The sequence below is a fragment of the Castanea sativa genome, chromosome 7 (genome assembly GCF_040712315.1).
Source record: "Castanea sativa cultivar Marrone di Chiusa Pesio chromosome 7, ASM4071231v1".
NCBI lineage: Eukaryota > Viridiplantae > Streptophyta > Magnoliopsida > Fagales > Fagaceae > Castanea > Castanea sativa.
The window spans coordinates 47,500,596-47,528,050 of record NC_134019.1 but is presented as its reverse complement, the minus strand read 5'-3'; the positions used below and the strand labels follow the sequence as shown (position 1 = coordinate 47,528,050).

The window sequence follows — 27,455 nt, the reverse complement described above, 5'->3', positions numbered from 1 at the left end:
TTTTCACATGGTAAAAATTATTTTTGTCAATTTATTTTACTATTTAGCTTATTTTTGTTACTTTTTATAAATCTCCACTGTATTTTTTGGTACTATCTATAGATTTCACTGTACTATTTTAACTAATTTTTATCTTTATCTATAATACTTTCAGTAAAATGTTTTCAGTTTCAACAAAATAAGCAGTCTCAAAAGGATCCCAAGCTACTACCCAAGTCTTGAAATTTAGAGTGCTAGTTTCAACTTTTTGATAGCTATTGAATCGATTAAACTATGGTAAATTAGATAAGTGATTTCAACCAATTCAACCAATCAAGTGTTCCACTGTGTTTCACAAATTATGGTATGTCATCTGTTTGGGTTTTTTTTTTCATTTTAAATTTTGACACTTTTAAAAAAAAAAAAAAAACTAAAGTTTAAAATAAATATAAATAAATAAATAAATATATATATATATATATATATGTAGTCATGAATTTTAATTATGGTAAAGTCCAGTGTGAAATTGTTGCCTCACATTACTTTCGCTGCTTTGCATAACATGATAACAGCAACTTTTCTTCGAGAACATTTAAAGTGATGGCGAAATTTATCTTCAATCTCTGCCACATTCTTATTTTGTAGCCTCATAAAGCTTACACCGTGTCCTTCATTTGGATTATTATTAATAAAAAAAAAAAAAAAAGGTTGGATAGATAAGTGGACGGTCTAAATGCAGCTATACAAAGACAGAATTTTCCTTGTGGTACACAATATGGTGGGGAAGGCATATTTATTGTGAAAACTCAACGTTATCTTCCTCTTATCTTTTTTCCTCTCTTTGCAGCAGCATTTTGACTCTTTCCTAAACTCAAAAACTAAAGTCAAGAGGATAATATAGTTTCTTGTTGGAATTGGTACAAGCTACCAAGTAATATGGTTCTGACATGTCATGCCGTGGAAGAGCAGCAATGGCATCATAGCTAGGCAGCAAATTAATTAGTGCAATGCTTACAAGTTTGAACACACAATCATCTCAAAACACAGTGAGATCCTCGCTCATCTTTCAAAATATCTTCTGCAACGTGTGAAATTATTTATTAGACTGTGTCTTGCACAGCATATATAAGCCTTCGAATTCTAGTTATATTGCAGAGTAAGTATGTACAGACCTATATACTTTTTCCAGAACCATTCTTTCTATATTCATTTTTAGTATATACAAGAGTTGTAACGTTGCAATTCAATCTGTTCCAATAATTGTTTTCAGTAGCAGGGACTCTCTACTCTATTATATAATATGATTTCCCATCTTCCTGACTGCATAGAATTGACGGAGGGTCATTTTGTTTGTGGTAGGTATAGATAGAAAAGATATGGAGGAGAAAGCGAGAGCAACACCATCTAATTCTTCTAGTAGACAAAATGAGCGGAGATCGATTGGGGTGTTCGAGCCGGCAGAGAGTAAGAAGAGTATTAGTAGTGAGACGGTGGATGATCATCGGGGTAGCTCTTCCTTGTTGGGGTCTAGTAGTAGTAGTAGAGAGGCAGCAGTGAAAATAAATAAGTGGATGGCATTCGAGCCCCACAATTCTAATGGGAAAGATAATAATAATAGTATTGATATAGATATAGTACCAAACATAAAAGCTGAAGCTGGAATAGCTGAAAGAATAGCAGAATGGGGTCTGGTGGTGAAGTCAGAGTCAGATGCGAGAGAAGGTAGTTTCACAAAAGTAGGAAAAGGAGAAAGATCATTGGTTTTAGGAGGGGAATCGACAAGAACATCGGAGGAATCGAATCATGGGTCTGCAAAAGTGTCATCTGCATCAGCATCAGGAGATTTCCCAAGGGTATCGCAAGAGTTGAAGACGGCTCTGGCCACTTTGCAGCAGACATTTGTTGTATCTGACGCCACTAAACCTGACTGCCCCATCATGTACGCTAGCTCCGGCTTCTTTATTATGACCGGTTATTCTACTAAGGAGGTCATTGGAAGGAACTGGTATGCTATCCTAATCCTATTAACGCCATTTCACTTTCCTTTCCTTTTTCTACGTCTCTTTTTTAATTCCATTGTTACAATGCGAAAGGATATTGTTCACGGAATGCTAATATTGTTCACGGAACAGTGTTTTTTTTTTGTCTTTTTTTTTTTTTTTTGGTACTTCTCTTTTTTAAAACAGTGCATTATGTCATCAACTCATCATCTCTTTTTTTTTCCCCCAATTAAATTAGAAATAAATACATTGGTATTACATTTTTAAAAATTCAAAGCAAATAAATGTTATTCCTTACATGCTCCTATTAATCATATGCGCAAAGCTACTCTTCATGTGAGCTCATGCGTCACCTGCACTTTCGACCATTTTAAACAGTATTTCTCTTCTGTTTGTGGTGGATTTCATCCATAAAAGTTTTTCTTGTGGATTGAATGAGCCCTCAAGGATTTAAGGGTTTATTATTTGAAATAGACATGTTCCATTTTTTGTGTTTATCTCGTTGAGTCGTATTCATATACCTTCACCCACCATCTCAATACCAATCATGTGCTTTCATGTAGTTGTATTGTGGCTTCACGAAATGCTTCCACTTTGAAGATACCCTTTACATTTCTCAAATGCGCTTAGAGCTCTCATGTACCCGTTTCAGCTTAAGGATGGTCTATACCCACACCCGATCCCAATGTGGGACAACGTCTAGTGATTTTTTTTTTTTTTTTTTTTCCATAAACCTTAAACTTACATGCCACAACTAAAACTACATGCGGCAATTAGTTATTTGGAGTGAGTTATAAGGCAGAAAACACACAAGCACTCGATGTAATTTTGGTTGGGTGTGTAAGTTTAAGGTTTATGGGAAAAAAAAAGAAAGAGGATATTGTATACCCATACTCCACATGGTACTTATTGGTGGACCCTCCTAATTCATTCAATAGAGATTAAAAGACCTTTCTTATGTTTTTGTTATCCCTCGTCCTTAAGTTTGATGGAATGTTCTAACTTTTACCACAAAAAAGAAAAAGAAAAAAAGAAGTATAGCCACACTTTTTATATTCCTTACACTTGCACACTTTTTTTATAAGAGTAATGATTATCACGAACTAACTATTGTATATTCCTTACACACTTTTTTTGAAATATTGTTTTGAAAACACAATTTCAAAGGGAGAGTATAGCCAGAGTGTGTAATAAGATTTTTGCTTGTTGTAATACACAAAACATAAATCTGACCAGGCCTGAGCCCGAGTTCAAACTTTTCTTTCCACTGTTACCTAGGCCGTTGGCTAAACTCTATTGCTTCCTCTCTAAGTCATTTTGTATAATTATTATAAAAAAATAAAAATCTATGAGAACATATGTGAAAGATGAGCCCGTAACAGGGGTTTCTGACTTGTGGGTGCAGCCGATTTCTTCAGGGACCGAAAACAGACCCGAATGAAGTGGCCAAGATTCGAGATGCAGTTAAAAGTGGGAACAGCTACTGTGGCAGGCTCTTGAACTACAAGAAAGATGGCACCCCTTTCTGGAATCTTCTCACTATCACCCCCATAAAAAATGACCATGGCAAGACCATCAAATTTATTGGGTATCTATTTCTTTCTTTTCAATGCCTACAAATTCTCTTTCTTGTTTTCTAAAACAATTTGTTACAGCCTTCTCCTTATTGTATGACACTTCTCTAGTCTAACAATTGTGGTACATGTACACTTATATATACACATGACACACATGCATGCGATTCAATGTTAAATGTCTACATGTACACCTGCATGACTTATATGTTAGAATCAGTGAACGATTAGATAGCTTAGGAGACTGTCCTCTTTGCAGCTTTGTCAGTAGGTTGTAGTGCCTTTTCTTGGCCTCAGCTCCGGCCTTGGCAGATTTCTTGGTTTTGTTGGAAGAGTAGCCAATTGATATTTTTTCTAATTGATATCAATGTTCTCCATTGAACTAAAATCACCTAAATATAGGTGTTGAAAATGCTTTGCCTAGAAAAAGAGTAGGATAAAGAAGATATAAATCTATGACCAAGAAATCTCAGGTGAACAGGTCTTTGCAAACTATAGCTTCAATGTAGATAGAAACTTTGGGCTCAAGAGAGCTCACACTGGTTCAATTAAGTCTAAAATTTTTCAAATTGTCTGTATTTATGTATTATTGTTGGAAGAATGCTTAACTGACCTTATTCATATAAGTCGAAAAATCTTATTTTGTCGTGTGTCTTGGATTAAAAATGACTATATCTAACCTTATTCATGTAATGCATATCTTGAAATGTTAACATATGCATGCATCACCATACAATGTAATCTCATGATGCGTAATAACCATTCATGTGCCATTTTGTTTAATTAATGTCTTAGACTTGTTACTTCTATTAATATGCTGTCATAAGAATCTTATGGTTATTTCAAACGAGGATTCCTCACGGGCATTAAATGCCTATTCCTTAATTTGCTCATAAAGAACCTTATAATTTTAGAAATCCAAATCTCCACTCCACTACTCAATGCATTTAACGAGCTTAAAAATTTCTGAATTACGCATAGATAATCTTTTGAGTGCTGAATTCAAGGATGCTCCCTAACTAAATTTATCATTATTGATGCCTTCATGATGATTATAGCTTTTCTAGACTTAGTAATTTCAAATCAGAGGGCCACATAATTATTTCCTGAAATAATAAGACATGGTCATAAGTGAATTTTTTTTTTTTTTGTCCTTTTAATTATGATATGAATTGTTTAGCAGAATGTTTTCTGTGAATTATGTTTTTATCTCATCTTATGGTGCGATTTTCAATGTTGTTTCTACAGAATGCAGGTGGAGGTCAGCAAGTACACGGAAGGTATTAACGAGAAGGAATTACGGCCAAATGGTTTGCCCACGTCATTAATCCGTTATGATGGTAAGCATTTCCACTCACCCTGTTGATTGATATGACTGTGACTGCTTCAATCATCTTATTTTCACATGTCAGCTCGTCAGAAGGAGAAGGCTTTAGGTTCCATCACAGAGGTTGTCCAAACTGTGAAACATCCACGATCTCACACTCAAGCTACAAGTCATGACACTACCAGCAAGCATGAAGAAGAAAAATTTGACCTTGATTATATTCTGCCGAAATCTGCTGAAATTCAGAATATAAGCACACCTGGTGGACAAACGCCTCAATCAGATTACAGGGATGATGTGTCTCGCTCAAGTTTAAGCCAGGAAGCAGGCAAAAAATCTAGAAAATCAAGTCGCATTTCCTTGATGGGGTGAGTGTTTATTGAGTCACCATTGCTTTATGGTAAGGTTGATACTAATTGCATATTGTAAAAAAAAAAAACATTTTGATCATTTTTGTTTATTACACAAGCATCTAATTCAAGGTTGGTTAATGCCTATGAATTTCCTAGCAGAACCTATGACTCATTTTAGAAGTATCAGATTCCTTATTTCATATGTACCTTTCTCTTACAGTTTTAAAGGGAGGTCTCTGAGCTCTGCAGAGAGGCAAGAACAAAAACCAAGTATTGAACCAGAGGTTTTGATGACTAAAGATATAGAACGCACTGAGAGTTGGGACCGCACTGAAAGAGAAAGGGATATACGCCAAGGAATTGACCTAGCAACCACATTGGAACGCATTGAAAAGAACTTCGTGATCACTGATCCAAGACTTCCTGATAACCCAATTGTAAGATAAAAGAAAATTATTTGTTTATTTGTATTAGGAAAAAACTTGAGATAAATGCTCAAGAGATCAGAATTTTTAGTAGTTTATCTTCTGATGCACTCAACTACAGTGCACTAATTCCCCTCTCCCCTCTCTCATTTAATTATTTCTTTATTTATTTTTTATCCTAATTGAACCATATACTGCATTTTGCATGTCTATCATCATATTAGATACACAAATGAGGTACTCCATTGACGTAAAGATGCTTCTATAAACTGTTTTTTTTTTTTTCGGTCTACTGCTGTCATCACAGCTTACTGCACCTATAAAAAGTTAAATATTGGCATTAATATTAGCATTTTTGTCAAGACTGGAGTTATATCTACTTTTTAAATCCTAAATAGTCAATATCCAATATGCAACCTTCATGGTACTCTATGTAAGCCTTATGGTTCTATTTCACAATATATGCTATATATGATATAGATGATACTAAAGGTGATATAATCGTTTTTGTGCAGATATTTGCGTCTGATAGCTTTCTTGAATTGACAGAATATACACGCGAAGAAATTTTGGGAAGAAACTGTCGGTATGAAAACTGTATATTATATCTTTGTTTTGTTATTGTTTTGATTTCTTGTATCCATTTGCCTCCCATTATAGGGGCATTCAAGTTGGACTCATTCTTGTTGCACAGATTGTAAATTGTTTTCCATCTTTTTGTCCATTCCTTCTCTTGTCTTTTTCTAAGATTGTAAATTTTAATGTTGTACTTCAAAGTGTTTTCACTATAAATCGTTAAAACAGATGCTTATATTTACTGGACCACCTTTTAAATTTCAATTCCAAAACTTTTTTCCAAATTTCAGATGAGGATGATAGGTAAGTTAGAGGCTTGGGAGATGATAAGTTGATATATGCGAATGCTTTTGGATGTTGTTAAGATATTTTAGTAGCTAGTTTACCTCATTCAACAAAGATTTTTTTTTTTTTTTTTAATAATTAGTTACAACAATGGGGGAGGGGGATTTGAACCCTAGATATTTCCATTAAAAACATTAGGAGGTGCTAGTTAAGCTACAATGCTCTTGACAACAAAGAATGGTTTTAGAATTCTAAAGGCAAATGTTTATTTTTCCTGATATTGGTACCTCTACCATATTCATGTCTCATTGGTTTGGCAGTGAAAATCTTGGGGACTGAAGTTTGAAGGTTCAGTCTATATTCTTTTCAGATATGTCGTATTACTGGCAAAAACTTTGAGTTATAGTAGATGTCATGGCCATTGTCATAGCTATAATCTTATAGTTTTAGTAAATTTTTATAACATATTATGAAAATAGCTTAGCATTTTTTTTTTTAATAGAGTTTTCAGTCTCTCCTATCTTATTCTATCTTACACTTGTTTGAAAAACCTTGGATCAGTACTGCCAGTTATATTCAATTTTTCCTTGTCCATTTTCTAGGTTTCTTCAAGGACCTGAAACAGATCAAGCAACTGTCTCAAAGATAAGAGATGCCATTAGAGCTCAAAGGGAAATCACTGTGCAGTTGATCAATTATACCAAGAGTGGTAAGTAAATACTTTTGATATCTGGTTTAATTGTCTTTATTATTTCATTTCGCTTGAAACTAGGAAAGTTACAGCATTTGAGTAGAAATCGAATTGGCTGGTTGTTTGCTTGATTGGAAGGACTGCCACCTTTCTCATGTCATATGATATATAATTCCTTTGAAATTTATTTTATATTCATTGCATTGGAAATTAGTGTTTTACCTAATTTTGTTTTTATTTTTTATTTCCATCATGCTAAGTTGTTATGATTTCATGACTTTCAGGAAAGAAATTCTGGAATTTATTTCACTTACAACCTATGCGTGACCAAAAGGTGATTACAGGGTTTTGTCTAGATATTTGTTAAATCAAATATCTAATTTAATATCCATTAAATTCAGATGTTAAATCTCTTTCTATTTTTTCACTTGAGTCTTATGTAACTTTGGTAGGGTGAGCTTCAATACTTCATTGGTGTCCAACTAGATGGAAGTGATCATGTGGAACCCTTGCGCAACCGCCTCTCAGAGCACACAGAGCAACAAAGTGCTAAGTTGGTGTGTGTGTTTTTTTTCTTTTGATATCTTTTCTCCGTCTATATATAAGAGCTTGTGAAAGTAGATATGATTCATCATTCATAATGTCAGGCAATTAAAAACAAAAATCTTATGGAGATGGGTGTTCTTAATAAGAATTTTAAGGTAGATAGACATACCAAGAAAGTTAGAAAAAGGAAAGAAATTGTCCATTAAAAAATCATGGTGGCACCCATTGAGAAAAAGATGAGGGATAGCTACCCAAGATGGTTTAGGCCTAGCAAGAAAATCATTAGACTAAATCAAGTTGGAATGAGAAGTGCTAAAGGCGGCATATGGGTAGAAGTACTGAAGAAGAATATAACATAAAGAATGTTGACAAAGAGTATGACTTTAGATAGAGTAGAATGCTGAAAAGTGATACATACAATGGACCTAACTAGTGATAAAGGATTCATATATGTCATGGTGTTGGGGAAAATAACACCTTGGGGATTCTTCATTTGAGAGGCTAATTTAATATATAGGGGCACCACTTGACCCAAAAGCTTAAGCCAATAAGTTTAGGCTCAATTATATTTTATTAACTACTCATTTTTGTCATTAGTATCTAATGTGAGATTTCACTACTTAGCCAACCACACCACTCATACATGAATATTACAAAAAATCTCCCCCTTCATGTGTGAGCCTTATACCAAGTCACTTGTGGCAATTCGGTTAGTCTCCCCTTTTAACGAAAGCCTTTTTCTTAACAATCTAAGTGTCATGCATTACCATCACCAATAGAGTGCCCTTTACTCAACCATGGGTGGAGCAAGCTTTTGAGTCTTCTTTGCACAACTATGGGAGTCACGAACGTGCACCTAGTCGAATCCTTTTACTCAACCATGGGTGGATCTAAAATGGGATTCTTTCTTGTTCTACTTCATGAGACCTACTAATGAACACCTGCCCTCGGATCATCAGCTTTGATACCACTTGTTAGGGAGATAACACATTTGGGAGACTTCAATTGAGAGGTTAATTTAACATATCGGGATATCAAGGGTTATATTTGGTCTTTTCTTACAACTTATTGGTAAGCTATGAAGCACGGTGCGTTTCGGGATTCGGGTGTGGGAGCGGGAGCGGGACTTGGCAATTTTTGAAAAAGTAGAGTGCGGGTGCGGCGGGGTGCGGCGATTAAAAAATTATTAAAAATATTTTTATTTATATTTTTAATATATTGCTAAACATACTTTTTTCACATTATATAAATATATACCAAATTTAAGAGCAATGGTAAATAATAACTAGAATACAGAGAATAGGAAAGAGCCTAGCTAAAGAGTGAAGGTAGAGAGTGGGAGAGAGGCGCAAGAAAAATGAAGAGGGTTGGGTCTTGGTTATTTTCCAAACGGTGTGTTTGCACCTTTTTTTTTTTTTTTCCAGCCATACGCACCTGTTGTTGTTTTTTTTTTTTTTGAATTTTGGCTGGTATCGGCCGATTTTGGCCAGCCCGATTTCTCCCGATACGGACCGATTCGGGCCAAATCGGTGCGAACTGGCCCGATTTCGCGCGCATCGGCCCGAATCGGCGCCATATCAGCGCGAATCGCACCGAAAAAACTAATTTTTTAATGCCCAACGCGGCACGGACGCGCAGGCAGCGGCGTCACCTGCGCGTCCCCGCGTCGGGCTGCGTCGGACACGGGTGCGGCGGCCCAAACGCCGCACCCGTGCTTCCCAGTTGGTAAGAGTCCTAGAAATTACCCATGTTCTAAAATTCAGAATGTATTAGACTCAATTGATATAAAGCACAATCAATAGTTTTTGGTGAAACTTCCAGAAATGTATATAACGCACAATGAATGCATATAAAGTAATTACAAACATTTTACAAATCAAATGTATTGTCTAAAGCAATAAAAAAAAAAGATTTTACATAGCAGTGATAATTAAGCAAAGGTTTGTCTAAAATTCAAGTAATGCTGCAATCACAATTACATTTCCCTTACTCATTAGTCAGCTAAATTGTACTTTGAGTGACCTGTGTCTCTAGATTTGGTTGAAAGAAAAATATAACTTGTAATAAAATTATATTTTAAAAAAGTAAGAATTTAGAGATTGTCACTGCCAGCTTGAGGCTTTTAAATAGCACTGGTGTAATAGTCATTTGGGGTTAGTATGGATAATCTAATACTTCTAGAAACTCTCTCCATGTTGAGTGCATCTTCTTTCTTCACCAGGTTAAGTTATATTTTGATATGGATGGTATCTTTTTATTTTCCCCTTTTTTTTGACATGTTTCTGAATTTGTTTCTCTTTAATCAGGTCAAAGCCACTGCAGAAACTGTTGATGAAGCTGTCAGAGAACTTCCTGATGCCAACTCGGTAAGGTACTCTTTTTTATTCATGTTCGGACTGATAATTGTTGATGCATATGTTTTTAGATTTAAAGATTTTTTTTTAATTTTTTAATTTTAATTTTTTTTTATGAAAAAGTTGTTGACATTTCAATTTAGGAAAAAGTTTACCTTCAAACTGGGTTAGTCAGTGGTCACATGACTTTTTTAATGAGTCATGTGACTCATTTGAATAATACATGCAGATGATCTTATAAATTGCCATGTATTGGGTTGAAAGAGATTCCTCTAAACTAGTTTGGAGAAAAACTTTGTCCTTCAATTTACTACAGTACATGGTTTTCTTATTTAGATAATGGATTATATTAAGTTGCATGGTCACCAAACCTTACAGTTCAATTCCTCCAAAGTTCAAATAGGAATCTTGTGAATCTTTTGATAAAATTTGTTCATTATATTGCTATCAAATGATATAACCAATATATTTCAAATAAGCTTGATTTACAAAGCACTGGAGATCCTTATATCTCACTTTCAATAGATGCACATCTCAATATTTATGATTTTGATTGTTTCTCACACATGTGTGTGTGTTTTGATTAGACTTGTTATGGCATTAAAAAATTCCTGCAAAAATTTTTTTCATAAAAATAAAGTATTTGGGAATTTACATGACTATTTGTCATAATGGATAAGACATGATAATTTTTTATATTTCCATCTTGTAAATTTTAGTATTTAGTTGTTGCTACAGCTTGTACTCTTTTTCATGATGAGAACCTGGTTATCTTTCATCAATATGTTTGTTCATAACTGATACAACTAATATAGTCTGCAATTTTTTAGACACCAGACGATTTGTGGGCAATTCATTCTCGGCCTGTCTTTCCAAAGCCTCACAAAAAGGATAGTCCATCTTGGATGGCAATACAAAAGGTGAAGATTGCAAAAGTTAAAATCATACTGTATCACACTCTAATACCATTCTCATTTTTTTAGCTATTCAAACTTATCTTGCATAATGAACTTCAGGTTTTTTGGGATAAGGATATGATGATTTGACTATAAGCCATCTCTATGTGGTTATTCATTCATGACTATTATTATCATTATCAATGTTTCTGGCATATATAGCTACCTATTCTTTCATGTGTCAACTGCAAGTCCAGGAGTTTTATTTTTGTGGGATTCCATCTGAAACTGCCGAGGGTTTAAACCATATCCAAATGTACCCACTGAGGATCCTGCTTGGCAGCACCAACAACGGATAATGACCTTTAAAATTATTAATAAGGGTGAACTACTGATTTATCCACGGTAAAGCATGAAATTGGATACATATCATTCAGGTCATTATAAATTTGTGACACAATATATTTTTCCAGAGCATCTACTTTAACAATGCATTTGACTTCAATCTACTTTCCTATTTGTAATGACATTGAGCTTCTTTTTTCAGTAACTCCTTTGCCTCTCAAACTTTGACAATATGGTTTAGCTAAATATTGCTGTCATTTCTTTTCTGTGGTTAACCTTTTCAAGTAACATTCCAATCCTCATTGCTTCTAAAATACTAACAAAAGAAAAATATTCCCTGAAGCACAGAATAAAAGCATACATTTCAAAGTCTTTCTTCAAGGTTACCATGTAGATTTGAGATATGATGCTATAAATGTCCATTATGTGGAGTTGCATTCTTAGAGAGTGCTAAATTGGTTATCTATCAACTTTATTCCTGCCACTTAACTTCAAATGAACACATGTTTGGCCCCACTTATAAAGAGAGACATTTCTATTTCGAGGTACTCATGCAGTTTTGAGCTTGCTCGAGAGGGGAAGCTAAAGATTCCACATCGATTAGGTGTATAATATTATATGGATTTATATACTAGTTGGGAAGTCAGTTGGCCTCTCCACATAGTACTTTAAGCATTTGTGACAAATGCGTGGCCTTTGGGCCAATTGGCACCTCCACTACCTAATAAGCATGGGTGTGGTGGGTGAATGAGAGGGCTTGAATCCCCCTTGGGTGCATGAATATGTTGCCTAACAAAAACCAAAAAAAAAAAAAGACTTTTGTGACTTAACGGCAAATAGTCAACATTATATTAAATTTGTTTACTTCCTCTATACTATGTTTGACCTCTTTACTTAATAGCTTAAGTTTTTGGACAAGGTGTAATTTATTAAAATTTTACTAATGTAAGTGATAATTTTTTATGTGTATCATTTATCTTAGTTTCTGTGGTAGTATCTGCAGGCTTGGAATAGTTATAATTGCATACTGATATGTGTTCAAATCCATTTATGCTGTTTGTGTTCCAGTTATTAAATTTTGGCATCTTGCAGCTGTCTCCTTTACTAATATCTCAATCTTCCTTCCCTTTAATCCCTTTGTGCTTCTTAGATCACTGCACGTGGTGAAAAAATTGGGCTACGTCATTTTAAGCCCATAAGACCATTGGGTTGTGGAGATACTGGCAGGTACAGTGCCTTTAATGCAGATGTGATTGTCATAGATTTCTCTTCATGCACAGAACTTGTTGTGACATAATTAGATTCGACTTCCAAATTATTTCCTGTCTAATTTTGTGTGTGTATTCTAATTTTATTTATCAGCATTAATGATATTTTCTATTCATTATGCTTTTTAGTGTGTATGCAAGTGTTCAAACCTATTTTGATTTTTAGCTGATGGAACTGAAATCCTGGACAGCTTGAATGGATCTGTCAATATGATGCAGAAAAATGAGTTCTGATACCAAAACTGATGCAGCACAAAATTCTCAAAGGGAACTGAGATTAACAAAGAATAAAAAATTCAAATAAACCTAAGAATCGACACCTAGGTTCTCTTGGAGTCATAACCAAGTGGGATAGAATGCCCCAGAATCAACACCTAGGGTTGCCTATAATCAGTACTGGGGCATTGGAAAAAACTCAATAGAAATTTTATTTATAATATGCTTGTCTCCATTGGAGTACAATAATGAACTTATATAGACTATTAGGACTAAACCCTAACCCTGATTGACTTGTGTCAAAGATTAATTATTAAATTATGAAAATAATCTTGACTCTAGGAAAAAACAATCTAATGGACCAATAGTAAAAATATAATTGAATTCTAAATTTAAATTAAACTAAGTTAAAATAAAATTGGTTTTGTACTCCTTGCATCACACTTGGTGACTGGCACAGCATGTGCATATCCTACTTTTCATAGGAACAAAGAAAGATACTCCTTTCTCCCCAATCCCCTTCTATAAAAATAATATAGGTCTCTGAAAAAAAAATTGTAATTATCTTACCTTAAAACATGTTATATCCCTTTCATGGCTAGTGTCCCTCATCCCTTATTCCTTCCCTACCTCTGATTACCTTAAAGTGTGTTATATTTACTGGGGCCCTTTACTCATTAAACATGCTAAAATGATAAATATTTCAGATTTTAATATCATACCTTCTTAAATTAAGGTAAGTACGAGGGCTTAAAGGGTACAGGAATAAGTGCAATATAATCTGTAATTAGTTTTCATAAGTTATCAAATAGGTTATTTTGCAATTTTATTTTAACATGTAGAAAGTAGTCAAAGGATAAATCTGGTGAGTAGAAAATTCTTTCTTAGAGACCTAAAAATTAAAGGATAAATCTGGTGCGTCCAAGATGATGCCATTGATTGGAAAGAGGAAACATGAAATGGAATTTGGATCCCATAAATCTTGGAAGGTTTTCAAGATCCGTTTTTACTAATTAGTCTTGCATGATTGATATGAGAGAAAGGGGTTCATTTAAAGACCCTAGATAGGGAAGATATGGCATTGATAAAATATTTTTTATATAATAATGGCTAAGTGATTAAATTTATTTTTTCCTGTCAACTTAAGCTTTTGAGATCAACGATATTTTATCAATATTTATACTTAAATAGGTTGAACCCTAAGATAAAGATGAAATAATTAGATTATGACACTAAAATATGTAATATGTAAATGTAATGCCCCTAGCCCTTCGTGTCATGTTCAAAACTTTAGGAGTGTCAGCCAACCCTAACCCTTGGTGGAATCTCTGCTACATTCACCTATCCAATGAGATCTGAAATGTTGTCTACTGATCTGTTATAGCTTGAAGAAGATTGATTTATTACTCTCTTGTTTTACACTCAGTGATTCATTTGTGCTTTAAAATTTATGTCTTTCTCCAGGTCACACAAAGGTCTTTCCTAACATCAAAAGCATTAAAGTAAAAATTGGATTCTTTGCTCTTCTTTATGATTAAATTACTGTGGTTTTTGTTGCAGTGTTCATTTGGTGGAATTGCAAGGTACAGGTGAACTATATGCTATGAAGGCAATGGAAAAGTCAATAATGCTGAACCGTAACAAGGTATGAATATATAAGAGAATTGTTATTTGACTGTTAAAGATACCTAGCCCATTTCCTTTCTATCTGAAATCAACGTAACAAAAGAGAATATTTCTTTCAAAATCCTTTCACTTTTTTTTGTGTCAAATAAATCCTGATGACTTATATTGAGTCTACAAAAAAGTATTTGGTTTCATGATTATGAGGCTTAGAATTTGTTGCTCAAATAGCACCTCCTCCCCTTGTAAGAGCAAGGTGGGGTTGAGGTCGTCAATTCAAGACCCATCATGTAGGTGTGTAATTTATCAAGAAAAAAAAAAGCCTTAGAAACTGTGGCCTTCTCTTACATTTGAAAGTTTCATGAATTTCATTAACTCCCATAATTGCAAAGACACATATATGCAGAACTAAAAACATTTTAAATATGTATGTGAATGAAAAATTCTTATATGTTTGGAAGTTTTTAAATTTTTTGTGAAATCAATCTATCTGTCACTAGTCACTTTGCCTAGATTGATGATTTAATTGTCAAGAAGCTTGTTTTGAAATACCCTATTTTGCCAAATGAAGCTAAGTCATCAACCAGTGGGATTACCATTCCTTTATTAATTCTGGGGTTGAAAGACTTCATCCTCTATGGTCCATGGCCATGGATTAGATCTTCACAGTGAACATATTAGCTTCTAGGAACCAGCCTGTTATTCCCTGTTGCAGTATTTTTCTTAAAATTAGACAGCTAATGATGAAATAAAAAGTGCCATCTATAATAAATTCTTTCCATAAATTGGAACACTTATGCTAAATATGCATCCCATTTTAATAAATGGACAACATGGCCTACCAAGTAATTGCAATTGCATGTGTTTATATTAAACTTAAGGTTTTCATCCATATAGTGGCGGAGGTTGCACCAGCCAACACATTTTTTGTTAATACAATGCCCTACTCTAATCAAATATAATGTTTTCTTAAGGAGATTAAGCTATCAATTTTTATACTGCTATAGATACAATTATATTATTTTTGCATCTACATATTGTTGGTGATGTTTACAAAGGAATTTTGATATATGCTGCATGTACACACAGCAGTCACATCCATAGCAGCTACACACATGAACATTCATAAGTATGAAATTTTTTTTTGTCTTACCAAAAGAGTCAGTTCATTTTACTCATTTTTCTAATGGTTATATTTTTGTGGGTGCTGTACAGGTTCACCGAGCATGCGTTGAGAGGGAAATCATTTCTCTACTAGATCATCCTTTTCTTCCCACACTCTACACTTCATTTCAGGTCTACTCATTTTTGTAATTTTAATTTTCTCTTACTAACTTTAGACGATGGATTGGAGGGAGAGAAATAGGAGGACGTTTGAGGACATAGAAAGTTCGGATGACCAGCTATTGGCTTCGTTCAGTGGCTCTTTGTTTGACTGGTCTAGGGCTAGGAGGGGACTCACCTCTAGTGACTCTCTCCTTATGTTCCTTAGCTCTCTTTTGTGTAATTAGTATCTTTTCCTTTCTTTTTTCTTTTTTCTCTTTCTTTCCCTTTGTACTTTTCTCTCTGCCTTATGTTTTCTGCATAAGGTAGCATTCTTGAATATATATCTTTATTACTTATCAAAAAAAAAAAAAACTTTAGACAATGGTAAATAAAGGAACTGGTGAGTTTTCGCAACAGGCTTAATCTCTATGCTCAATTACTTATGCATGCATACACATGCATGTATGTGTAGTTGATGCATGAATGCTTCTATAATATGAATTTGAGGATAAAGGAAATCAGAATTGTAGCCTGTGAGCTGAAAATCAAATACATGTAAGATTCAAGTGGACTTATATGGCCTAGTTCAAGCTCACAAACACACTAACACTACTGTATCTGATATAATCACACAAGCATTCCTAACATGAATAGATTAGGCAGCCTGTGCCCTTGTCTCTCTTTTTCTGTCTTTGCCAGGGCTAAGGTTGAGGTTCAATCCCTACTGCTCCTGGCTTTGTCATTCAGTCATAACAAGTGGACTAGGCAGCGACCAAGCTCTATGTTTCAAACCTTTCTCACTTACCTAATATTTCTTCTCTATACTGAAAAGGTTGTTTTGTAATATTTAAGATTTTTTTATATGTATCCAAGAATATCTAATAATTATTTCTTATAGTTTCGAGATTTAAAAAAATTTATTTTAAATTTTTCAATCAAGTATTGGATACATATTAGGAGTATTTAACAAATATGATCACCCTTGTAGAAGTTCTAAATTACATAATGGACAAGCAATAGTAATAACAAAAATAGTGTCTAGATGTATTTGGCAAGAAATACAGAAAAGGAGGGGCTGGGGTGGGGGGGGGGGGTGTCCTAGCTTTACTACAGGATTACTCCAGTTTCTTGTTTGAGAATAAAACACTTGATATGACTTCTGTATATCCTTCTCTTTTATCTAAGTTAATCCATTAGTGGAGTAGCCCTTAATTTGATGCCATTTGGAATTCTCGTTGTTGGTTAATAGTACTGATTTGTAATACATTTGAGTATACTGATGTCTCTTTATCTCTTCAGACCTCTACACACGTTTGTTTGATAACAGACTTTGCCCCTGGAGGAGAATTGTTTGCCTTGCTTGACAAGCAGCCAATGAAACTTTTTAAAGAGGATTCTGCAAGGTACTCAGTGGTTGTGTTTGTACCATATTTTAGTGCCAAAGCAACATGTTGCCTTACCAGTCTTAGAAGTTACAATATAGAAGAACAGATTTTAGCTAGTTGAAACTCTTTGATTTTCCCAGAATTCCACTATTATTGAAGTGGAGATAGAATTTATCATTCAGTTGGTGCAACTAGATTGTTATGATTTCAGATATTCCTTGTACACTTTAATCATTGTTAGACTGGTCATGTAAAGAACAGATTAATTATGGGTTTCTCTTCATTTCTAATTAAAGTACTGAAACATCTTATTCTCATCCTGATAAGTTTACACCTGTTATATATCAAACCTTTTATTATTTCAATGCTAACTTTTATTCATCTCTAGGTTCTATGCAGCAGAAGTTGTCATTAGCTTGGAGTATCTCCATTGTTTAGGTATTTAGATCGTATGAGAATCTCTAGTAGCTTTCCTCTGGTTTTACGGTATCAATTAGTTTTTCATTTTTTTTTCATTTACTTGTATAATGGATTGGAGGAAATCACAGGGAACTTATATATGTGAGTGCTTCCTAGGAAAATGGAAACCATTGCTTTTTTTTTGGCTAAACTGGAAACCATTACTTAAGATATCATAACAGTATTATGTCCTTATTCCTCTTTTTTATTATATAAATCTTGCACGGATTTATCATACCAGTATCATACATTGTTGCTGCTTCATCACTTTAGTTTATTCATGTTTAGTTTGGCAGCTAAGTCTAGCAGAGATAGGCTGTTAAGATGGATAAAAGTGGAACTTCTGTTTGTGTGCTTATTATTTGTCTTTTCCAATGCCTTTGTACAGGAATAGTTTATCGTGACCTGAAGCCTGAAAATATCTTACTCCAGAAGGATGGGCATGCTGTACTAACTGACTTTGATTTATCATTCATGACATCATGTGAACCACAAGTATGTTACATTTTTCCTGTCAGAAGACTTTGTGCTTCAATTTTCACAAACCTGTACCTGTGATTCTTGCCTTTCCTAGTATAGGTTTATGGTCTTCATTGAATCAACAAAGTCACCTTAAGTTGACAACCAAAAAAGAAGACAAAAATTAAAACAGAGATGAAAAAAATCCACTTAGTCAAAGAGTTATAGTTCACAGATGTGCAGTCCACTGCTCCTTTCTTGTCAAAGGAAAGGACCATGCAAAGAAAATCAAACCGTTCTTCCAGTTGACTATTCAACTGGCTGCATGATTGAATCCAAAAAATATTCCTGTCTCTTATATATTTGTTAAATGGTGGTAGTCTGCGGTTCATTTTCACCTTAGTGCAAGACTTGATTCTATCAGCTCATCATTTTATATTGTCACTGTATTATCAGCTCTATGGTCTTTTCATTCTTGCACTAAATTGTTGTGAAAATTACTCTTCTTAAGCATTTAGAATATTTCTTGTACCATGAAATGTTGGGAATCCGAAAGACATGATCTTCAGGTTCTTCTTGATAATTACTAGATAAAATGTGAACTACTGACCATGCTACTACTTACTGCAGATTATAAAGCATCCCCTACCCAGTAATAGGAGGAGATCCAGGAGTCAACCACCACCAACATTTTTTGCAGAACCTGTTACACAGTCAAATTCTTTTGTTGGAACTGAAGAATATATTGCTCCTGTATGGTGAAGCTTTAATCATGCTAAATTTTAATTTACTTCATGCTACTTCTTGTACTTCAGTTGATATATCAAATGAAAAAAAGTTTTGGTTTCTATCAGATTCTAGAATTTTTGGGAAATTCTTCACCAAATTTTTTATGGAATGTTTAAGATGTATTAAATATGTATTGTTCTGTGTATCATTTGATCTATTTTTGACAAGTAAAATTTTATGTCTTGGACATCCATTTACTTCATATTATTTTGAATGCAACAATTGCGAAGGAAGTTGCTTTCCTGCAAATCCTTGGGTCTGGAACATCATGCACATCCTTGTTCTGCTTCATGTTCTTTTGTGTTCAACAAATTTGCAAAGGAAATTGCTTTCCTGAAATTCCTTGGTCTGCCATGTCCTGCACGTCCTTGTTCTGCTTCACATTCTTTTATTGCAACAAACAGCTACATTGCTTCCCTGTACATCCTTGGCCTGCCTCTGCAAAACTAAAGATGAATAAAAAAAGCTAAGGAAAATGTAAATTTTCAGAATATGTTAATTCTTGAGGATGCTAAAATCAGTAAAAAGAAGTATAATTAGTGTCAGTAGGCTATATTACAGAAGTGTTTATCAAGGATAAAATTTTCATTGTCCTCACATGGAATAATAGGAACCGTACCTTTTTTTACTAAATAATCAAGTCATTTTCCATAAGTGAGTTCCCTAGTACCATTTCTGGATTTATTCCAATATGGAACTCAGCTTTGATGTCCTGTTTATAATAATTTTTAGTTTGGTAAGAAATATATATATGTGTTTGAGAACATGCTAGCTGCTTATACTTGCATATTCATCAATCAGTCATGTAGGTGTTTACTGTTAACATATTCCTTATCATGTTTACCCGGAAATAACTGCATAACTAAAAATTGTATCAGCAATATTAGAAATTCTATTTTATCCACTAATTTGTTTTCAATGTTCTTATACTTGATTTCAGGAAATAATTACAGGTGCAGGACATAGTAGCGCCATTGATTGGTGGGCTCTTGGTAAGCACATGCTCAAACTTAATTATTTTTTCTTTTACATTTTCAAAATGATATTCAAATATTTTATAAGAACATAATATGGGACCTATGCCTCATAATATTATGCTCTTGGGTTACGAGATGTATGACTGTTAAGAGTTCTGATTAATTTTTAAAACATCAAGGTGTCTTTGGACTGTTACACTCCAAAGCTAGCCTTAAAAAGGTTATTGACCGAGAATCTAGATGTAGGGTTACCTTTACATGGAGATATAAAGTAACTCACTCACTTTGTTTATTTTTATAATAAATGTAATATTTCTGTTTAATCTATTTCATCGCAATAATCTGGATTCTTTTTTTATTTTTTGTGATTAAAGCCTAAGGTGATTCCTGTTTCAAATTCAGGTATCTTGTTGTATGAGATGCTCTACGGACGTACACCTTTCAGGGGAAAGAATAGGCAGAAGACATTTGCCAATATCTTGCACAAAGATCTCACCTTTCCAAGCAGCATTTCTGTAAGCTGTTGAATTTCTAATGAGCTTGCATATGCGTAGGAAAATCTTTGTTTTACTGTCCACTTGGAGTTGCTTTTGTTTGATGATGTTGACCAATTGAGTGGGTACTGCTGCATAATCATCAAGTTGACCTTTGGTTAAAATTTGACCCTATTTTCATTTTAATTTTTAAAAACAATATTTAACATATTTCTACAGCAAAAATTCCTGATAATCTGGTTTCTGCCTAATTACCTTTTGTCAAAAGAGTGGGGACTTTTCTGAAAATTGTGAGAGTTTTAATATCAATATTTATCTGTATGGACAAGGTTGTAAGCTACCATTTGAGGCTAAGATTCTTTTTCCCCAGTAAGTAAGATTGGTTATGCAAGATTATTAGATCGATTAAAGATGAAACCCCTTGGTGTGTGATTATTTCTAACAATATAGTTTGATAAAGCTAGATGTGGAGTCAACGTCAAGCTCGAAATTTGGAGGAATGGAGTAAAAATAGAAACAAAGATTTGGGGAGTTGATCCATAGATATCAAAGAGTTAGTGCTATTGATATCTTTGATCAATTATTCATAGGAATGGAGAGATCAGAGAGGATGTGAACCATAGGATAAGAGTAGGGTAAATGAAGTGGAGAAGCACATCAAAGTTATTTTATGATAATAGAATACTCATTAAGTAAAAGAGAAAATTGCATAAGACTACTATAAGACCAATGTGCTCTATGGCAATAAATATCTAGCTATTAAGAAGCAAGATGTTCATAAAAGGTACATGAATGGAAATACAAGAAAGATAGAATACAAAAAGAAGATATTTACTTACAGGTAGAGATGGATCTTATTTATGAAAAGATGAGAGAAAGTCACTTCAGGTGGATTAGTCATGTGCAAAAGAAAGCAATTAATGCACCTATTAGAATGAATGATTCCAGTTGAGGGTGCAAAAAGAGGTAGATGAAAACCTAAAATAACATATTGCTAATAGTAGAAAAAAAAAATGACATGCTAATTAAAGAGGCGTAAAAGAGTGTGATTTGGATAAGATAGAATGATGGATAAGCATATACATGGTCAACCCCAATTTAGTCTATTGAAGATTCATAGCTGACCCCAAATTTTGGGATTAGCCTTGTAATTGTTGTTGGCAATGCCTCAAGCAAAAACTGAAAAGAGCACAGGCGCATACGCCAGAAATCACAAACAAAAAATTACCTTTTTACAATCTGTACTATCTTATAGTGCAAAAGCAAAACAGAAGCTATTAGTAACTCAAATTAGTATCAAAGAAGTGCCAAGATTTCTGCAATCACAGGTACTGCTAATTGCTCTACAATTTGTTGAAGCTGCTAGTCACCTCAAACTCCAACTAATCTCCTTGACTTTGGCTGCTATAGAAAAATTTTGTTAGAAGTTCATCTCACTGTAAATATAGTAAAATTAAAAACTTGTAATATATTTCAATATATTTTCATCCTAAAAGAGGTGATTTAAGGTGCCATTTCCTTTAAAGTGGAAAACATGTTCTGGAGAAATATGATTTATACTGAAATATGGGACTGCTCTTCGTTAAAATTGTAAAGGAAGTAACAAAAATTGTCCATCATTTAATTTTTCGAAAATAAACATCTTAAAGAACAATGGAAGCCATGCACAAAGTAGTGGAATGTTGTTGTCCACTCCTTTTTCCATACACCTCTAAATACTAGTCACAAGACCAGTATTTAGAGGTGTATGATTTCTAGGATCCACATTCTAGATCACTAAACATAGCCTACTGTGTCTTTTAATGTGTTAAATTTTGTTTGCATTAAAATGTATCCTGGAAATGACTTGCAAATGAGCTTCTTTAACAATTGGATTTATGAGGCATGAATCATTCAGTCAGTTAACTTGGAAATCTCAGCTGTTATACATTGGCTGACCTTACTTCCTTAATGTTCCAGGTAAGTCTTGCAGCCAGACAGTTGATTAATGCATTGTTGCAGAGAGACCCTGTCAACCGTTTAGGATCGAACACTGGTGCCAATGAAATCAAAGGACACCCTTTTTTCCGTGGAATTAATTGGCCCTTGATCCGCTGCACGGTAGTAGTAGTACATTTCTAATCAACAGAAAAATTTGGATATTGATTCTTAGAAATGTTGATAGTAATTTTGGAAGACTACTCAGGAATTAATAGAAATAAATCTTTCAGAAGTCTTGATTATCAGTTTGGTTGTATGCAGAGGCCACCGCCATTAGATGTGCCTCTTGAATTCATTGGAAAAGATCCAAACGCCAAGGAAGTACATTGGGAAGACGATGGAGTGCTGGTTAATCTTATGGACATGGAGGTTTTCTGAAGGTTCACATTAGTTACTACATAAATCAGATCAGCATTATGCCTTTCTATTTGCAGTTGCTGCAAACACAAGCCAAAATATTAAAGTATCTTCATCCACTTGATGTGGTTAAAATTATTATCTACTTCTTGAGTCTTTGTGCTTGTTCAATTTTGGACAAAGCCTAGAGCTGCTTGATATTAGTTTTATGCCAATTGTTATTTATAGTATCTTTTGGGTTTTACACTCATATTTTCTGTATGAATTGTGCAGGATTAGTTATAATGTAACATAAATCGAATAATGTGATGTTGGTCCTGCTTTTCTCTGAAGATGGAGCTACCTCAGCTTAGAAACTAGAAATTGCAGATCATAAAGGAAAGAGAAGCAGCCACCAGGGAGGGTCCTGTAGCATAGCATAGCATAGCATAGTATATTTTGGTAGTGCTGCTGGGTTGTCTAAGCTCTAAGGGAGGGGGGTTATATCGTATATGAGGTATCAATGACAAAATTAGCATTTGGACAGCATCTAGACCATTACCATTTTTTTGGTGAATATCACATGGAGAACAAATCTTATCATAGCAGTTAATAAATGTTCTAAATAAAGAAAAAATTTATCAGTATTCAAGTTTTTTGAGATATATCCATCCCTTTTACCACTTCAATTTGGTGATTCGCATATGTTGACATGGTTTTTTTTTTTTTTTTAAGTTTTTATTTTAAGTGCATCCATTTCAAAGTTTACTACACATTCAGTAATTTGCAGATTCTGAAATGGTCAAAAAAAGAAAAACCCCCATGCAGCCAGTCCAATGAAACCGCCACGTGTACCAAATCAATTCACTGCAGACATACAAGGGAAAGACGTTATCAAGAAACCAATCGCACTCTCCTAGGCGTTATATAGAGCATTGCCAACAATTTCGCCATTGCCATTGAGAAAAATCAAATGCCACTATGATTAATGATTTACACCCCAAATTAATTACAGTTTTAGGCTAATCTAATAATTTAGTCCAAATAATTTCAAATTTCAAAACAATTTAGTCCAAATTAAAGCGATTAACTTATTAAACTAAGCATAGATGATAACTTAAGCACGTAAAAACATGTAAATGAACAACTCATAGAAAGTCACCCCAAAGATAACACTCAGACATATTATAAAAGAGGAAAACCCTAGTACCGAGCATAAAAACCTCTCCATAGACTTACTGCCAAAATGATCCACTATAATAGATAGTTGCAGTACAATTACTCACAAAACCTTCCAAATAATGTTGCAAAGTAGTACTTAAGTCCTCTAAGTTCCTACTAGCAACTGACTTCAAAGTCCTTTCTCTACTCTTGCATTCGAATTTGCAAGTTGTTGCCAATCACACAATCAAGTATCCTTGATCACTCCAAGGCATCTTGGAGACTTGGGATTGCTTCAATGATTCCAAAGAACTCAGAAGGTTTCTTTGTGTGTATTGGATTTAATCTCCTCTCATAAAATTTGGCAATGATGAGAGAGGGAAGGTAAAGAGAATGAGAAGGTTGTAGCTCTTCAAATGGATTGGAGATAGGGTATTTTTCCACCTTTAAAGTTTGTGAAAAATTAGAATACATATAGTGAGGGAATGGTCTAGAACAGCATAGAGAAGAATAGCTGATTTCTCTCACGTTCGTACATGCGAAGTGAGGGCAAAACTATTGTCCAGTGCATTTTCAAATTTGAAACTCAGTATCACCAATTCACTTCATAAACTTAGTTTCGGAGGGATGAAATTTTGCGGACTTCAACTTCCACTTCAGCACTTACACACTTCACCTCACTAACTCAAATACAACTTGAATATCTTCAAAGTTCAAAATATAATGAAAATTGAATAATTTAATTACATGAGAATTTGACATGGAACTAGCCAACACTCTTAGATCCTAACAGCCATTACCACTCCAATCAAGTGGAAATCAATGCTCAAATCAGTATGATGAATTATGAAATGAAGGTATAATAATGCCATTTGGATGTACTTTTAGAGGAAATTTTTTCCAATTTACTACTCAATGGTTCATTAAAGCATGCATGCGTTCTCTTAGTGACATGACCTATTTAATAGGTCATGTGATTTATCTATATATATCTCAAAGCTTAAGCACAACATTTATTTTTATTACACTCCTGTTGAGCCATATCAATGGTCATATCATCCACCCATTTTCAACATTCTATCTCTTTTTTATAACTCTTTTTTTCTTATTAATTTATTAACTTATGTACTTTCTCTAACTATTCCCCTTCCTTTTACATTTTCATCCCCCTACAACTATCTATTTAATATCACTTTTCCTGTATCCCTTTATCTTCCTTTATTTTTTGTTTTTCTTATTCCCCTCCATTTACTATAAACTTACAATTCTCCTTCCCACTCTATACATAGTTTTTCGACACACACAAGGTGATCTCTCTCTCTCTCTCTCTCTCTCTCCATTTTTGGTGGTTTTTTTTTCATATTTTTCATGAATCTCTACTTTAGGTTGATAAATTTTTGTATTATTTGGAACTCTAATTTGGGTTGATGTGATTATGTTTTGTGCTTTTAAGTTATTATATTTTTTATTCTTTTTGATTTCATAGATGTTATCATATTGTATTATAAAGATAGTATATAAAAAAATATAATGTTATTTTATTATGTAACATGACTTGAACAATTTGGTGTTTATTACTATATTTTTTATTTTTACTTTTTTTCTTCTCATATTATTTTATATAAATTTCTTATTATTCTATCTCACATTCTCTCTTGAAAAAGTGGCTATTCTCTTTCTCTTGATTTTTGTATTTTTTTTTTCTTACAACTCTACTTTATATTGATGAATTATTGTGATTTTTAAAAGTCTATTTGGGTTCATATGTTTTGGTGTTGTATTTTTTAGCTCCCTTTCTCAAGTAGTTTCTCTCTATATAATAAAATTTAGAGAATAAATTATACATATTCAGTGTATGTTTGATATGAGTTTTAATTATTATGATAATCTCTTTTAAGAAAATGAATAATTTATTTCAATAAAAATTATACATACATATATATATATGTACATATTTATTTATTTTTCTTAAATGTATAATCAACTTCATGGAATTCATTTAAAAGTAACGACGTTAAAACAAATGAAAAAATGTCATAAATATTACATTTGTAAATTTAGCATTATTGAAGTGGACTGAAATGCTACGTTAATGTGACTCAACAAAAGCACAGTAATAATATATGTTATGCTTGAGATTTTAGATATTATGAATTTGAGATTTATATATATTTTTAAATAAATTTGGATTTAGATTAAGTGCTTTCAACCCAAATATGTCTTTTTCCATTATGTAGTTGCACAAAAATAGATCAAAGTTGACAAAAATGGATTGAAGTGGTCTGAATGGATAGAATAGGACCAAATAGAACAAAGTGAACCTAATGGATAGAATAGGACTGAATGGACCGAATAGGAACAAGGTGGACCAAATAGGACCGAAGTGAACAAAATGGACAGAAAGGACCCAATTGGATAAAAATGGATAGACTGGATTAAAGTGGACCGAATAAGACCGAACTAGACAGAATAGAATCAAAGTGGACAAAATTTACCAAATATGACCAAAGTGGACTGAATGGCATGAATAGGAATGAAGTGGACTGAATAGGATCAATGTGGACCGAATACGACCAATATGGACCGAATAGAGCCAATGGGGACTAAATGGACCGAATAGAACTGAAGTAGACTGAATAAGACCCAAATGGACCAAATTGGACCGAAAGAACTTTAGTAGACAGAATGGACTAAATAAGACCGAATGGACTGATTAGGAAGGTATGGACCGAATAAGACCAAAATAGACTGAATAAAACCAATGTAGATCGAAGGAGACTTTTGAACATTTATCATTTTTATTGCATTTTTAGGGCTCATATTTCTAATTTCTAATGTTTATTTTCTTTATATTTTTTAACTTTTTTTTTATGAACCTATATTTTTAAACTCAAAACTATAAAGTTTAGTCCAAATATAATAAAATTTCATACTTTTCAACCCAAAAATTAGGAAGAAAAAAAAAAAAAGGAATTTGTGATTTGGTAAAAAACTTTTTCCGTACATTTTCCTAAAACCACGTTCGTCTACTAGAATGCCTTGTGTAATCTTTTCAACTTAAGTTTAAAGGGCGGTTGAGGGGGATAAACGGGTCTAGGCTCTGGACACGAGGTGAAGCCGAGGATACGAGGTTAAATCCTTCTATTAAAGTATTGGTTGTATAATACAACTGTTGCAAGAAACTATCTCCCGAGAGAGGAAGTGACAATTCTTTTCCTTGAAAGAGCATTGGAAGCCCAAGGTATCGTCTACTCTACAGTGACATTTTTTTTCACTTTGACAGGAAGACTTTTAAGTTTTAACAGTTAAAAACTTTCCAGAAGTGACAAGGTGACTAGTGAATTAGAGTTGCACTTACACAAGGTGTTGGGGGGCAAAAGGCCACGTGTTGCTACAATTTTTGTTGATAAATCACCAGTTGCTACTTGCTACATTGTGATGCTGTACGGGAACTGTGGAGTTTGGTGGTTCTCCTATTTGGCATTTCATGGGTTTTGCCCAAAAGTTTGGCAGGTGTTGGCAGGCTGGAATGGATTCCTTGTCCACTAAAATATCTGTTAACATTGATTTCTAAAGAAACTTGATGAGGATTCCCACCTTGAAGAACAGAATTTCAACAATAGAAATGGTAATACAACAAAGTTGAGCAGGTTATATCACAAAATTTAAACTTATCCAATGAAAATGGAAA

The 27,455-nt window shown here is 33.7% G+C and overlaps 1 protein-coding gene across 6 annotated transcripts; it reads left to right on the top strand.

Moving 5' to 3' along the window:
- The first annotated feature begins 799 nt into the window (after positions 1-799).
- LOC142642899 (phototropin-2) lies at positions 800-23,268 on the top strand. Of its 6 annotated transcripts, none has more exons than XR_012845766.1 (24): positions 800-1,025; positions 1,345-1,984; positions 3,385-3,567; positions 4,802-4,893; positions 4,966-5,248; positions 5,454-5,670; positions 6,174-6,244; positions 7,122-7,228; positions 7,495-7,544; positions 7,663-7,767; positions 10,063-10,122; positions 10,941-11,030; positions 12,502-12,578; positions 14,396-14,480; positions 15,674-15,754; positions 17,024-17,127; positions 17,498-17,547; positions 17,957-18,063; positions 18,658-18,780; positions 19,757-19,808; positions 20,196-20,308; positions 22,247-22,387; positions 22,529-22,730; positions 22,898-23,268. XR_012845766.1 is itself a non-coding variant. In XM_075817340.1 (24 exons), the coding sequence occupies exons 2-23, from the start codon at positions 1,356-1,358 to the stop codon at positions 22,643-22,645; spliced, it is 2,937 nt and encodes a 978-aa protein (XP_075673455.1). In that variant the 5' UTR covers positions 800-1,135; positions 1,339-1,355; the 3' UTR covers positions 22,646-22,647; positions 22,898-23,268. The 6 variants fall into 6 exon arrangements, 2 of the variants coding, with proteins under 2 accessions (XP_075673455.1, XP_075673456.1); XR_012845763.1 differs by having other exon boundaries at positions 800-1,135; positions 1,339-1,984; XM_075817340.1 differs by having other exon boundaries at positions 800-1,135; positions 1,339-1,984; positions 22,529-22,647.
- The last annotated feature ends 4,187 nt before the right edge of the window (positions 23,269-27,455 follow it).